Below are 16,655 nucleotides of genomic sequence, written 5' to 3'. Positions count from 1 at the left end.
CGGGTCCAGCGCGCAGCAGCAGCTTCGGTGCAGCCTGTCTTAACTGACAGACCGCTCAGCCAATCACTGGCCAGGACCACCACGACCAGTGATTGGCTGTGAGTGGTCTGTCAGCTCAGACAGGCCGCACTGAAGCTGCTGGTGCACGCGGGACCGGAGGAAGGAGCAGAGCAGGAGAAGACATGCAACATGGCCCGATAATCGTTAAGCAAGGGCTGCAGGGACATAGTTACCGATGTCCTTACAGCCCTTGTTTAAACACCATACATTACCTACACATGTTGAAGGTCTTCTCTTTTGCGCTCCTTCTTCCTCCGGTCCCGCGCGCAGCAGCAGCTTCGGTGCGGCCTGTCTGAGCTGACAGACCGCTCAGCTAATCACTGGTCGCGGTGGTCAGGGCCAGTGATTGGCTAAGCGGTCTGTCTGCTAAGACAGGCTGCACTGAAGCTGCTGCTGCCGCGCGGGATCGGGAGGAAGTAGGAGCGTAGGAGAAGACCCTCAACATGTGTAGGTAATGTATGGTGTTTAAACAAGGGCAACGATGTCCCTGCAGCTCTCTCTAAACGATTATCGGGCCATGGAATAGGGCCCAGTAAACGAGCGCCGATCTAGCAGATCGGCGCTCATTCACATTATTGATCGGGTCCCCATCAGCCCGTGGATTCGGACCCTTACACCTAGAAATGGAATTCAGCACTAAACAGAGATAACTGTTCCCCCTCAGTTTCTCAGTCTATGGGACTTTCTGCATGTTCTGGGTATCCTGGACATGGGTTAATCTCCTGCCGATCAGTTTTTTTTTGTGTGTGAAGAGGGGAGATGCAGACAGAGCAGAGAGGGAGGCTCCTGCTGCAGCAAGTTGTCTCACAGCCAGTCACAGGACAGTGAGAGGAAGGAAGGGTGACAAGGCTGATCTCCTAGGATGATGTTTTCCATGCAGCAACCCATCTACCCAAGAAAGAGAGTACCTAAAGGTCCCTATAAACTTTAGACTATAGTCGGACGTACCCAAGGTATATGAGGCTCTCCCTAACAAGCACCGATGGATGAAGTCGAAAAATCACTGCCTGACCCCTTTGTTCAGTGAGAGATAAGCCACAGTCGGAGTTCTCTCACTGGGGCCTAGCCTTGCTGGGCGTTCCTGTGTATCGTGAGGATGGACGGTGAACAAGAGAGATAACTGACGGCTAAACTGTTATTAAGCGTGTACGGGGAACTTTAGTCTAGTCCACTATACAAGAGATTTTCCCTCTCCTCTATTCCACATCAAGAAAACAACCTGTTCTGGGCCCCTCTATATCAAAGGAAGAAATGAACACTGAACTTAAGAACACAGATTTTAAGAAAACATGGCTCAGGGCCCCCCCCCCCCCCCCCCCCCCCCCCCCAACCTCCCCTTATAGGAAGACCATGTCTTAGTAAACTTGTCTAGTTCATCTCCACATCATGGAAGAAACATGCCCTGTCCCTCCCCATAAAGTTAGAGAAAAGTTGGCACTGGAGTCCACACGCCATGCAAGGGACCACCGTGAGTGCCAATCCAGAATATTAAACAAGTATCAATCATGTTCGCAGCAAAGACAAAATTACTTCTAAGCCATGTAACTTTTGTCTATACTGCAAAGTGTCACACATGGTGGTGGACACAATAAAGAACACGGCTTAAAAGTTATTCCAGGCCTTTGTCCACAGAGCTAAAAGGACCGATATTTATATTTTCTTATCATGACAAAGACTAGGTTCCATGTATTGAATGTGAATCCCATTCTTGCTCTATCCTGTCGGAACCTTTAAGGATACATTGTCCAGAAGAATTCTTTATGTCATCGCCTGGTGGTGATGTCGTCTTCATCTTCTCTGCGTTGGGGAACTGAGTTAAAAGTCGAGCCTCAAAGTCTTCACGCCGCTCGTATTCCTTACCCCTGTAGATGAAGACTTTATTCTGGAAAATACAGAACAATGCATATTTAAAATGTATTGCAGATCCAGAGTGTAGGAACGTATAGAAAGACTGATATAACATTGATGGGCCTATCCACGAAATAGGTGATAACTGGCATATGGGGTCCGACCACTCTCCACCAGAGACGTGGAAACAGTGGAGTATAGCTGTTTCTGTTGCTCTTACAGAGTAAATGAAGTGGCCGCACACTCCACTCCATTCTAATGGCAGACTCGGGTCCCCATTCTTAAAGTGTCATTGTTATATATTTTTTTTCTTTTTTAGCAGAAAACAATAGTACAGGCGATTTTAAGAAACATTGTAATTGGGTTTATTAGGCAAAAATGCCATTATCTGCATTCAAAAAGACTTTCCCCAGGTCCCCCCCTCCCTCTCATTCACTGCTCATTATCAGGAAATCTCGACTCTTTTACATCAGTCGGGCCCTGTGAAGGGACATTAGTTGCCAGCAGAGAACAAAGGATTACACAGCGGGACCTGTGTGAAAGCCGGTATTCAGAGGTCAGTGCTGACTTTAGAGGAGATAGCCCGGTGATGTAGCTGTAAATTAACTCTTTGTTGTCCTGTTTTGGTGCCTCATCTCCCTCCACCCCTCCCCTCTCCATAAGAGGACCATAAAGACAGGGGGGAGAGCTTCATACTGCTTTTTCATGATAACAATGCATTTTTCGGCTAATAAACCCAAATACAAAGTTTCTTAAAATCGCCTGTACTATTGATTTCTGCAAAATAAATTTAACCCCTTAGCGACCCATGACGTACCTGTGATCTGCAGCCAGGGAGCGCCTCTCCTAGCCGGCGCGGGTCCCGTTGCCGCACTGGCTAATTAAGCACTTCAATGCAGCTGTCAAACCTGACAGCTGCACTGAAGTGCTTTATACTTTATGTCCCTGGTGTCTAGTGGGACGGATCTCCCCCCGCGATGCGATCGCGGGGGGGAGATCCGTTCTTCTGCCCATGGCGAGCCTCAGCGTCACAATTACGCTGATCCCGGCTCGGCAATAGATTGCTGTGGCCTGCAGCAGGCCAAAGCAATCTATGACCGATGTAATCGATCTTTGCTGTGTATATACACAACATTGATCTCTATGAGAGATCAGTGCTGTGTATATACAAGTCCCCCAGGAGGACTTCTAGTTCGTGTAAAAAAAAAAAGTAAAAAAGTGTTTTTATTAATAAAAAATCCCCTCCCCCTAATAAAAGTCCAAATCACCCCCCTTTTCCCATTTTATAAATATAAATTAATAAATAAACAAATAAACAAACATATTTGGTATCGCCGCGTACGTAATTCCCCAAACTATTAAATTATCACATTCCTGATCTCGCACGGTAAACGGTGTAAGCGCAAAAAAAATCCAAAGTGCAAAATTGCGCATTTTTGGTTGCATCAAATCCAGAAAAAATGTAATAAAAAGCGATCAAAAAGTCACATATGCGCAATCAAGGTACCGATAGAAAGATCACATCATGGCGCAAAAAATGACACCTCACACAGCCCCATAGACCAAAGGATAAAAGCGCTATAAGCCTGGGAATAGAGCGATTTTAAGGAACATATATTTCTTAACAATGGTTTGAATTTTTTAAAAGCCTTCAGATATAATAAAAGTTATACATGTTCTATATTGTTGTAATCGTAACGACGTGAGGAACATATATAACAAGTCAGTTTTACCATAGGGTGAACGGCGTAAATGCAAAACTCCCCGAAAACAAATTCCTTTTTTTTTTTTTCAATTTGACAGCGCAAATTATTTTTTTCCGGTTTCGCAGCATATTTTATGGAAAAATAATGCCTGTCATTACAAAGTACAATTGGTTTCACAAAAAATAAGCGCTCATATAAGTCTCTAGGTGAAAAAAATGCAAGCGCTATGGACTTTTAAACATAAAATGGAAAAAGCAAAAGCGCAAAAACGAAAATTGGCTGTGACTTTAAGGGGTTAAACGACAGTGACACTTTAAGATTGCAAAGGAAGAGGGGGATGATAGCTTTCTAAGGGAAAACCCCTTTCAGGTTGTCCATAGCCAATAAAAGGTACACCTCTGCACTCCAGGCCCTACTGAAAAATTAGCAACTGGAGAAGATTTGATACATGGGTTAATTTTAAAGCCAAAGATAGATCGATATAGATATCTCTCTCCCTCAGGTTACTAAATGGTTTCTTAACCTACTTTGTACATTACTTCTAGATTTGGGGTGCTTCCAGGCGCCAGCTTGAATTCTCCTGTTTCAAAGCTTCTGGCAACATATGGTCGAATGCCCGTAGCACTGCTGGACGCCCACTACACTCTGCAGGACGCTTCTTTCCATTACAAGCAATGATCAGCCCACACAACTGGGAAAAGCCCTCTCGATAAGGAATAGACGGCCGGCTGTTAATTGCAGTATGACCGGCCTGTGTGTGTCCCATTTTAAGTAGAAAGCAAGAACGACTTTTTCATGTGGGAATCAAAGAGCGCTAATACGAGCAGCCAGCAGACATCCCCGCGCCTGCCCATGTGACCTTTATTTAATGTTTGCAGCTCAATATTAGTGGCGAGGCTGGCAGAAACAAAACAGGGTATTATAGTTTTAATAAGATTGCCAGCAGGCAATGGATTCCTACTTTTGCTGACCTACTTCTGTGCAATTTATAACTTGCCGCTTTTGTACACACTATAAAAAAACATTAGGTTCTGATGGGAAGTAAGTTATGTAAGGTAAATTCATCAAACATAAAAGCATGAAAAGTAAATTATTGACAAGGGTGCCAAAGATAAATTGAAATAAAAGGGGTGAGGAAAACCAAATTCTTTGTCGGCAACGCATGAAACAGGCAATGAAACATCACTGTTCCCTGGCTAATGTACAGTAGTGACAGAATGACCCCCCTGCCCAGCCAGTGGAAAACGTAATAAATGCATTTCCGCACAAACGCAGACCCACTGGCTCGTGAAGAGAAACCAGCCCTGGATTAATAAAGATGTTTAAAACGCGCTTCGCAGTTTGCATTATTCACTCTTTTACTACACACATAATGTGTCTAAGCTGGAGAATTGCTTGTTGGACTGAACCAGCTATGAATTTCAATGCTCTGCAATTCTCCGCTATAGTGGAAGCAGCAGAGACACCTGAATATCCCATGCAGGTGGATTAGTAACATTGTGGGATTTATTTCTAATATCCTGGTGCCTATAGAGGCGGACACTGTGGCTGCTAATGCTCAGGAGTATGGCCGTATGGACCTGCTAAGGCTTCTTTGACATCTATACACTGGAAACTTAGGAGATTTCATCACAGACATATGTAACAGTCTTATTCATCTGAATGTGCAGGACGTAGTCTCAGTTAACACATACAAGTTTTTCTAGAAGACCACGCTTTGAGGCCCTCAGGATTTAGGTCAATCTCCTGGGTTTCCTATACAGTACATGTACAGAATATGCCGGTATATAGATAAAACCTCTTCCCTTTGCATAGACACCGTAGTAAGTAAGGGTATGTTCTCATCTATACCACACCATCAGTCAGTGGTGTTCCAAAATCGTACATTTTAAACAGGTAAAACGTTCCCCTTTTTAGTGCTCTATGTTTACATTTTAAGTGTATAGCACAAGATATATTGGTCTATGACTGTATCGTTTTGCAAAAAAATAAAATAAAAAGATATGATTTTAATGAAGGCTAGCAAATACATGCAAGCACACCAACACACACGCACACACACACACAGCTAATTTAATTCATAGGTGTCCAAGGGGCAGAGTGGCACCACACCTGCTGAGCTGCTTGCAGAAATTGGCACCAAGAACACAAGGGGGGTGTCTATGGGGGTTGGACAAAGTTAAAACATTTTTGTAATTTTTTTAATGCTATTTTCATATTTAGAAGTAAACCTTTACACTTTAATATGTTTCCATCATTTAAAAAAATTGGATTCAAAATAATACAACGATTTTCTACATTTGGCCCCTATATGGCCACATTGCAATACTATAAAAACATGTATATGTGGTATAGACAAAACCTAGGAAAAAGTCTGCCGGACAATGTGGTTGTTGGTTGACCTGTGTCAACCATTCATGTGTAACAAATAGCGCCTGAGCTGGCGCTGCAAAGCATAGGAACTTTGCTAGAAAAATCTGCACTTTTAGGGGGTCTCAAAGTAACTAAGAAAATGGAAAAGACCCTTTTAATTTACAGGTAACAGTTTCTTCCATTATTTTCCTTTTGTTACTTTAGGTCGTGAATAATAATATAACATTTATTTGTATAGCACCAACAAATTCTGCAGCATTTCTGCAGGTGTGAAGTGAATAAGGACACCGTGACGGCACACAAGTAGTAGGTACTTACGTGTTCTGCAGCCACATACAGCACGCGGAGCGCAGAAAACAAGTAACAAACTTGGATTAATACAGTAAGTATAAGCGGTTTCATGCACTACCAGGCAGACTGCAGTATAAACGGATTCCACATTAATTTTAAATGTACCCTAAGGAACGTGGGGAATCCTTGTCCGAAATATCCAACGGCAAAGTAGTCAGGTTTTGGCCGGATAACTTTCACGATGTTTTCAAAAAACTGTGCTTGTTTTTTCTGTAAGGAAATGAAAAGTATTAGAGAAAAGAAGAAAACTTAGAGATGAGTAAGTACACGGCGTACGAGAAGCGGGCGGCGGAGGCTGCCAGGAGTAACCTTCTCTTATTAGGAGAACAGTCTGGATTATTGGCTATTTCAGGTGCCAGCAATGTTCACTAAGCTGCACCAACAGCAGCCATTAAACATTAACATCCTTTATTCACTGCAGTATCCTGTTTCCTACTGTCCAGGCTCCGTTTTATTAGTCCTCTCTTATCTCCCAGCCTTAAAATGAATGTCCAACTTTTATCACTATTTCATTCTTAAGGTGAAAACTTTTTGCTGATTAATTTCTAGAGATCTGTGTCGCTGTCAAAGCTTTATTTTTCTAATACCAAGCTCTGAATCCCCTGCACAAAAATAGATTAAATAAGTCCCAGTCCTTGTCACCTCTTCTCTCGGCTCATTCAGCCACTCAGTGTGGCAGCCATGTTCCACCTCAGTATGTGAGTCGGCAGTTCCTGCTGGGACTTGTTGTCTTGGACATTGGAGGAAGCAGTGATGAAGACTGGGAGATAGTGGCATAGCAACTGTAAAGGATCAGGGTGGGTGAGCATTACTTATTTTGGCCCCCAGCTATAAGTAAAAAAATTGTCTGAAAAATAAATGGAAGTCAATAGCTACAGCCATAAATTATTGCAAATGTGCTGGGACAAACCTCCTTTACATTAAGCCAGAAAAAAAACCAAAAAAAAACCCAGCATGCTTTGTGTACAATGCCGAAAAGTTGATTGTTGCACAAGCATTCCACAGAACCCACCCATAACCTTGGCTGTCTGCAGTTGCCACTGGAGGAAGCTGCCAACAAACTGCTTTCTTAGGCTGGGTTCACATTAAGTTTTTGCAGTCTGTTTAATGTATACATTTTATGGAAGAGAGAAAAAAAACAGATGCAATTGAGTGAAATACGCTTGGATCCATTTTTCCATTGACTTCCATAAAAATAAAAAAAAAATAAAAAGATGCATTCTTCCATTTTTTGTTTTAACACGCACAAAAACGTCCGTGACCACATTTGTGTGTACTTTAAAAAAATCCACTTAAAAACAGGTTAAACGTACTGCAAAAACACAGTGTGAACCCAGCCTTACAGAGTTTGCTTACTCATTATTACTCATATGCAGTCAGCTTCTCCTTAGGGCCTGTTCACACTGAGTAAAACAGGCGGAATCCTGTGTGCCTCAGCGTCAAAGAGTGTCTCTATGGGATTGCTCATGTGCCTCTGCTTCCATCGCACTTCTCTCAAAGAATTGACATGTCAATTCCTTAAGCGGAAAGTGGTGAAAGCGGAGGCGCGTGAACAATCCCATAGAGACACTGTGTGACCCTGAGGAACGCGGGGTTCCACGTCCGGGAATTCCACCTGTCTTGCTCAGTGTGAACATACCCTTAGAGCTTTTTTCCCAAATTCCATAAAACACTGAACCTACAGATGGGTAACTCATGTAAGCGACTTCATCTCCGACCGGCATCATGTATCAATATGATTACGGAAATGAGGAAAGTGTTTGAGGGAATAAGGTCTGAGGAATAAGGCCTTAGTGGAGACTGCAGTAACTGTATAAGCAGGAGAGTTAGATAATCTCCATCATAAACATTGAGCTCTTATCCCTGTAAAGAATCCATACAGCCAGCAACGCAATAGCACCAGAGGAGAAGACAGATCGCCATCCAAAAATGATTGTGCCTGACAAAACACAAACAGGGAACAACTTACCAGTAATTCACTCAGCTGCTCATAGTCAAACATTTCATTTTCATATTGCTCTGCCAGTTCCTTGCCCAGGGTAATGGCTTCCTCCCACATCTGAGGAGAGATGATATAGATATATGAAGTCATCAATCATTTAGGCTTTATTACAATATAATAAAGCACTAGGTGCAATGATTTGCCTGCTATTCCTTGCTCCATATGTTTCTTATGTACTTACATGTTCTGCAGTCACAGACAGAATTCAGCACAATAGATGATGTATACATCTGTATACACCACATATATACACATCAGCCATAACATTTACATCACATACCTAACCCCTTGCGCTGCACTTTCCTGGAGTTTTATTTCATAACCAAGAGTCAAGAAGGCGGAGCCAATCTGCTGAAATGTCATATCCTAGCACACCTCTTGTATAACCCTTGCCTTTCAGATCATCCTTAACCGATGTACAGAGTAATATTTATTAGTCAAAGAGGTGAGGGTGGGCAAGGGGTAATGCCAGTCTGTGGCACTTGAGAAGCCCAGCTCTGCTTCCTTGCAAAAAAAAAAAAAAAAATCTTGGTGATCAGCTCCAGCAAAGTTACAATTTGCCTTTATACACAAACAGCTATCCAATGGTGTCTGCAGCTCTTAGCAACAAACAGAGCAAACACATTTCCTTCAAAGTGACTGTGTACCCGCAATCTACCCCCCCCCCCTCCCCAAACCACTTGTACCTTCAGATAGCTGCTTTTAAGATCTGTCCTGGGATCCGTTCAGCAGGTGATGCAGTTATTGTCATAAAAAACAACTTTTAAACTTGCAGCCCTGTGTCAAATTGGCGTGGTCTAGAGGATCTGTGCATTAGGCTTGTACCACCTCTCCATCCCTCCTCCCCACCCTCTTCACGATTAGGAATGGCCCTGGCAGAATTTCTTCTATTCCTCACTTGTCTGAACACTGCACAGGTGCCTTAACAATCCAGCACATGTGAATAGGAGAAATCCTGCTTGGAGCATTCCTAATGGTGAAGTGGGTGAAGAGGAGGGACAGAGAGAGTGTGGCAGCCTAACGCATAGTCACTCTAAGACACTCATGCCAATTTGACACGGGGCTGCAAGTTTAAAGGCTGTTTTAAAGGACAATAACTGCATCACCTGCTGAATGGACCCCAGGACAGATCTTGGATAAAAAGCAGCTATCTGAAGGTACAAGCGGTTTGGGGGGGGACATATTGTAGGTACAGAGTTGCTTTAAATGCTGTGAATTGTGGTGTGTAGCATTCATGGATCAAACTTGTCTTCCTGGAACAGCCCACAGGATTGACTGGATTAAGATCTGGACAATTTGAAGGTTAAGTCAACACTTTGATCTCTTTTTCATGTTCTTCAAACCATTTGTATAGTTTGTGTTCAGGACATTGACCTGTTAAACGAGGCCACTGCCATTGAGGAAATCCATTGCCATAAAAGCGGGTGCCTGGTCTGTACAATGCTTAGGTAAACAGTATATGTCAGTGTGGTAATAACATCCATATGGTCTCCTAGCAGAACATTGCCCAGAACATCAGATTGCCTCTGCTAGCTTCTAATGCCATACCAGGTAAGTGATGTAAACACTAATGGCTGTCCACATAATGTTAAAAAATTTAAAAGAGTACATATAAAAACGAAAAACATGATTCATTGACAAAGCCTTCCATTACACCATGGGCTCCTAGGCTCACTGTAATAGCGGACTACAGTAGTGGGTACTCAGATATACAGCAAGCTGCGATGCCCTGTGTGATGTGACAAGCTTCTATCATAGCCTTCTGCCACTGTAGCTCACTAGAGTTGGATCAGACCCAGCAGATGCGTCTTCACTCTCTATGTGCATCATTGAGCCTGGCATTAGCGCACTGGTCGCCTTCTCCTGACTTCTGGTAATAACATCTCACAAGACCTATGAAGTGGAGTGTCTCTGACCCAGCTGTCTAGCTATAACAATTTGTCCAATGTCAGATTCGCTTCTCTCAGCTTCAAGAACTGACTAATCTCTTGAGGTCTAATATATCCCATCTCTTGACAGGCACCATTGTCACAAGATAACCAATGTTATTCACTCTGCCTATCAGTATTGTAACGTGAAGGCTTAAGGGTGTAATATACAATATAGTTTCACTTTAAATAGTCTTGCATCCTCTCCTATCCCCTAGGGGTAGGCAGGCTGTTTATACTAGACATGCTACTGACTATGACTATACATACTATGCTAAAATAGTATTGTCTGCCTGATATTTAGAGAAAATGACCAGTGCTGGGAATGTCTGACCCCTTGCTGATGTCCATTTTCACTTCTTAATTTTACAAGGTCTTAGGTACTCGTCCCCTTACATGTCATGAGACAGTATTACTTTATATACAGAATCCATTCTATATCTGTATTCTGTATGCATTATGGTCTATGGAGAGGGGAGGGGTCGAAGGGGGGTGAGTGAGCACGGAGGGGAGAAAAGGCAGCCCTACACAAAGCAACATCCTGAAATCTTATCTCAACAAGCTCCCAGTCCAGCACCGAGCAGTCTGACCAGTCTGATTTTATGTGCCCAGACAGTCTCCAAACTTCAGGGCTGCTTGTCTCCTCTTCCTGCTCACTCATACCCCTTGACCCCTCCCCCTCCATTGTGCCTAATAAAACCTATTACAGTGTTTCTTAAAATTGCTTTCTGTAAAAATATTTTAAGTGACACTTGGTTGGTGTTTTTTTTTTAATTGTCAGATACTGAAACATATTTTCTTTAACTTGATTTCTATTTTCAGATTGTACTTTTTAAATTTTATTTTAAAGTACAATATTTTGGGGACAGCCTAACATGTTAAAGGGTATACCTGTGGGAAAAAAATGTTTTCAAATCAACTGGTGTCAGCAACTTATATAGATTTGTAAATCCAGGAAGTGGTGGATTCTCTCTAGTCTGACACAGTGCTCCCTGCTGCCACCTCTGTCCATGTTAGGAACTGTCCAGAGCAATGGCAAATCCCCATATAAAACCTCTACTGCTCTGGACAGTTCCTGACATGGACAGAGGTGGCAGCAGAGAGCTTTGTGTCAGACTGGAAATAATACACCACTGGCTGCAGAACATACAACAGCTGCTAAGTACTGGAAGACGTCAGATTTTTAAATAGAAGTAAATTACAACTTTCTGACACGTTAATTTTTTTTCTTCTCCAGAGTACCCCTTTATAATAAGCATGCTCTGCGATAGAGATTATATATATATATATATATATATATATATATATATATATATATATATATATATATAATCTCCTTCTCTGTGGTGGGGACACAACACTGATGTATAAACCATCTAGAGACATCCCTCAGCTCCCAGACCATCATGAAGGCCATCACTTTCAATCCTCCAAGCTGTGGCCTTATTAAAATGCAGGAATATACACAAACCAGCTACGTGGGAGTCGACAAAAGTCCACAGGGACTACGTGCGATTTCACAGAAACTTCAATAGATGTAGAAATCCTTACATTTACTTTTCAGGTGGATGTTATGTAATGAGAACAGTCAAAATGTCAAGTCACCGGAGTAACCTGAATGCTTCAGAGTGTTGTATATTCTCCTTTATTGCCTGTGGGGATTGCAGCCATCAATCACTCATCCCCTGTAATGCAGTGTGGCAGCGCCGCTATCCATGTAAGTATGATCAAAGACCCTTAGGATTGCCATATTTTCCAAACTAGACAGAATGCTAAATGTCAGGGCGAATGCGATGAGATTAAAACAGGTAACATCCACTGCTGTGCGGCACGTCGGGAGAGACAGCTGGGTGCAGAGTAAACCGGGGAGAGAGATACAAACGTACAAGCAAAAGTGGATTAGCAGCCCGGCACGTGATTTCTCTGCACCCGGGGAGGACGTGATAGATTATACGTTCTGCCATTACAAAGAAAATCTGAATGTGATTTCCATCTCTATTACATAACGGTCCGTTCTTTATCAAGCCTGGGCCCTTTGTCATGAACAGTTCCAATAATAGGAGAACTGTCCTGGTGATAAATGGCCTCCATACTTGGCTATCTTCTGGGCTCGGCTATGAAATAGAACTTTGGCAAAATAATAAACTGATGGGTATTACGGCACATAGGGATCCTGGGGATATCGGTGTAATATACATCAATGGAAATTTTGCTAATGGGTATTTTTTTTTTTTTTTATATTGATATTCTCACTGTACAAAGTGACCATATTCACTTTCATTAGCCTCAATGCAACATGTGATGTGCGCCATGGCAGAATAAAGAGAACGCTAGAAGTATAAAGTATATGTGCTATGTAGAGATGTTCCATAGATGAAGAAAGAACAAGTTGTTATGTACACCCGAAGGGTTATGCTCATGTACTCACATGGTAGCTATATTATTTAGTAGTAGAGATTGGGATCTGCTGTATCTTCTGATATGTGTAAAGAGAATAACAACATATGTTCTTGGTATCAGCTTCGCAAATAGAGGCTATTAAAGAGGTTGTGCCCCAAAGATGCCCATAAGCCATCCCAATTATCCCTATGCCCAGACTCATTTAACAACTCATACATACATAGAATATATCATCCATGTGTCCATATAAGTCATATATTTTTGGTTTTATATAAACATAGCCAAGGGTTGACCTTTCCAAACAACACCATTAAATATATAAAATAAAAGCCATCAGATCTGTCTGTAAGGCCACTGGTTACAAAAGAAGCCCAACCTAACTTCAGGATGGGCCATTAATATTAGCCTGTGGGAAGCCAACACTCTGCACTCCTGCCATGGAACTGTTTGACAGAGCCATGATGCCGGCATACACAGTAAAACAAAACCAGGAGCACAGTATATTGGGAGCTGAGCTGTAGTAACCATGCACGGCCTCCACACAAAGAAAGGAGCCCCTTGCCTGTGTTTGCAGGAGCCACGGCATAATTGTTAGGGTTCCAAGTGACGGAAACTCAACAATCTATCGTGAGGTCTGTAGACTGGACTGCATTTTCTACGTCGCAGGTTCCCTTTGTGTTGTTGTGCCTAAACTATAAAGCATCAGTGTATGTTTGCCAAAGCCGGGGGGGGGGGGGGAGATAAACCTTGAAATTAACTTAAAATCAACAGTCCTGGAAAAATGTTGAATATGCATTTTGATGATCCTGAACATGTAAAATTCTCATGGTTATATTGTACAATTTTGTGCTCCATTGGTTTTACTATTAAGGTGGATCTGTACTTTAATAAAAAGACGCCCCGCGGGCGGAAGACGGGAAGGATTCTACTTTCTAATCCTAATTCTCTCAGTGCACTAACAATAATGCCCTAGAGGGAGCTGGAGTAGAGTACAGTATGTCCTAAGTGTCTGCTAGTGTTCTCTGTGTCAGTAACTATTCTATACCATGGTCACTTACCCCTTGGCCTGTGCCATACAAGCCTTACTGGGAGACAGAATCTGAACAAGACATATAAAAGCATAAATCTTCAAAAAACTACATATACATCGAAAATATTTCCGAGTCTAATCCGTGCATTTAAGTGAAGGGTTAAAATTTTTAGCGCAGAACTTTTTTTTTTTCTTTTTTACTGGCAAGTATTTCTGGTCCACTGCTACTGCACAGGAGCTTAATAATATTCAACAAAGTCCTTGGATTAAAGAGCTTTATTAAAATTACTTTCCTGCTGCAAAAGACAATAAAATAAATGAATATAAAGCGTATCCGGCAGGAAAGGTTAGGCTGCTGCAATGAACTAAACACAAGGGTATGAAAGCAAAACCCGCACTACAGAGTATTAGGACGATTTCTAGCTCTGTGATATGCCGCTATATGACACCGGGCACAAGACGAGAAAGGAAGAATACAAGAGAATCTCTGTGGCATGTTCCAAACCTGTGTCTGCCCCCTGATGCAAACCAGGATGCCCAGGGGGAAAATGCCAGCTGTCCAGGACTTTACCTTGATCTACAAGGAGCGGCAGCAGTAGAACTTCCCTGGTGCACGATGAACCAGCGGCTCAATGTCAGGCGTCTGTCGCACATTCTTAGGCTGGGTTCACACTACGTTTTTGCAATCGTTTTTTTTCATTTGTTTTTTTTGGAAAAAACTGATCTATTTGTGTGCATCCGTTTTTCCATTGAATTCCATTATTAAGAAAATGGATCAGTTTCTTTTTAACATACACAAAAACGTAGTCGACCTTATTTTTGTGTCTGTTAAAAAAAGCAGATCCAATTTTTTTTAATGGTGAAATTCAATGGAAGAACAGATTAAAACGAATGCAAACACATGAATCTGTTTTTTCCATCAGTTTTTCATCGTTTCTTTTTGTTGCAAAAAATGGATTACAAAAATGCATTGCAAAAACGTAGAGTGAACCCAGCCTTAGAAGGTTAAAAAAACCTGGTATAATTCTAGTTATTCTACATTTGGGCTATGTTCACACACAGTGTTTCCATCAGTCTTTTTTCAACAAAAACCAGGAGTGGCAGGAAAACACAGAACCTGTGCAAATCTTTCCATTATAATTTTGCCCTGTCAGTTCCACTCCTGATTCTGGTTGAAAAAACACTGAACAAAAGACTGATGAACATACTATGTGTGAACATAGCCTAAAAGGGAAACGATCCGCAGGTTAGAAGAATCTTAACATGCTGATTTCTCCCAGAGAATAATAGGCCCCGCCTCCTTGACACTTTTCACAGCCCAAAGAAATTTTGTGAAAACACAAAACACAGCAAACCAGGGTCTATTCTGAAAGATTTTAGCAATATTTATCCAGGGATGTGGCCTTCTCTGTAGGCAGTAAGGGGGCGAGAGATTTACTCTATAGATCTGGGAGCATTATGATATAAAACAGGAGAAAATTTATAAATCCAAACCTAGTTTTAGAGGGAAAAACATTCAGCATAACTTTTACTGATCTGAATCTTTGCTCATTCTGTGTTTAGGAGTCCAGTGGTTGGTCCTAAACATAAGATCGGTCACTGATTAGGACCACCCACTGGACTCCTAAGCTAAATCTTTTCCTATATAACTATATAAGAATCTGCTCAGCTCCTACATACTGCATGTAGTGTGGACTTCAATGTTCTAGCATTTATAAAAGTCGTTATAACTAATGGTTAAAACCATGATTTTACTATATTTCACTGGCCCCCATACATTTTTTTATACACAGATTATTCTTCTACCACATTTAAAAGGGGTACTCCAGCGAAAAGCTTTTTCCCAGTAACTGAAACACATTACAAAGTTCTATAACTTTGTAATATGCTTCAATCACCCATCTGCCCCCCTTCCCTATCTTTTCCCCCCTCAACCCCCCACCAGGAAGTGTCACATGACTCAGGTTGCTCAGCTCTGATTGGCTGAACAAGATGTAAGCCATCTAGCAGTTTTACAGAGTTAGTTAGACATCACAGAAGACATTGTGCATCATGGGAAAGCCCAAACTGGAAGTAAAGAAAAAATGAAGACACCAACTGGAGCTTAAGGGACCTGCAAAAAGTGGGAAATTTAAACTCTGGAGGGATGGTAAATGGGAAAACTATGTTTATGATTCATTGATTTTTTATTTTTTTTTATCAGCGCTGGAGTACCCCTTTAAGCAGTAGTGAATGCCAGTCACATGTATATCTCATGGCTATAGCGTTATTCCTGATATTAAGTGGGGACCCACCAACACAGTGCTACGGCACTCAATAACTTCACCATAGCGTCGCTGTTACCTTTACAACCATCTGGATGCCTTTTCAAATGAGAAATTATGTCACCGTTTATCTTCTATCAAATGAAAACAATGTTATGTTGCTTGTTTTATTGGTTTGGGGATTTGCTATAGTTTATGCAGGCAGGAGAGATGTTACATTTCATCAGCGTGTTTTCTGGATGGAGTACAAAAACAGAAAGGAAATAAACGGAGGAGCTGGGATGTTATCGAGAGCACAGTCTCCTATTACCTTTCCTTTGTCGAAGTAATGGATAATCTCTTGGTACAGCTGTTCTTTTAATTGTCCCTGTGTAGTTGCCTGGTAACCGTCCCGTTGAGTCAGATGTGCGGCACAAGCTTCCTCCGACCACTTGTTGGAAAACAAGGCACCGGGAGTGTTTGGTAGGTGAGCAATTAAAAAGCAAACAAAAAATAAAAATAACTGTAATAATTTGACAAGAAATACCCACAATGTGATAAAAAAAAATATATACTACAGATGAGATTTGTCAATTTCCACTTAAAATTACCACAGTATTTAGTTTTGTTTGTCTTTTTTTATTGTATGAACCTAGCTTAAACTTATAAGCATATAACAAAATAAAATGACACAAAGTTATGCCTATCCGATCA

At 41.7% G+C, this 16,655-nt stretch overlaps 1 protein-coding gene across 1 annotated transcript in view; it reads right to left on the bottom strand.

Annotated features, from left to right (window-relative positions):
- DOCK1 (dedicator of cytokinesis 1) overlaps positions 1-16,655 on the bottom strand; it is a 302,766-nt gene that overhangs the window by 32,365 nt on the left and 253,746 nt on the right. The window contains exons 38-41 of the mRNA XM_069980039.1: positions 16,273-16,392; positions 8,308-8,397; positions 6,444-6,548; positions 1,801-1,942 (exon numbers count right to left, since the gene is read on the bottom strand). Of these exons, the coding sequence (XP_069836140.1) occupies positions 1,801-1,942; positions 6,444-6,548; positions 8,308-8,397; positions 16,273-16,392 (457 nt within the window). The remainder of the gene's footprint in view (positions 1-1,800; positions 1,943-6,443; positions 6,549-8,307; positions 8,398-16,272; positions 16,393-16,655) is intronic.

This window comes from Dendropsophus ebraccatus, chromosome 8, assembly GCF_027789765.1.
Source record: "Dendropsophus ebraccatus isolate aDenEbr1 chromosome 8, aDenEbr1.pat, whole genome shotgun sequence".
Taxonomy (NCBI): Eukaryota; Metazoa; Chordata; class Amphibia; order Anura; family Hylidae; genus Dendropsophus; species Dendropsophus ebraccatus.
The sequence above is the reverse complement of the archived record's forward strand: the minus strand, read 5'-3'. Positions and strand labels throughout refer to the sequence as shown.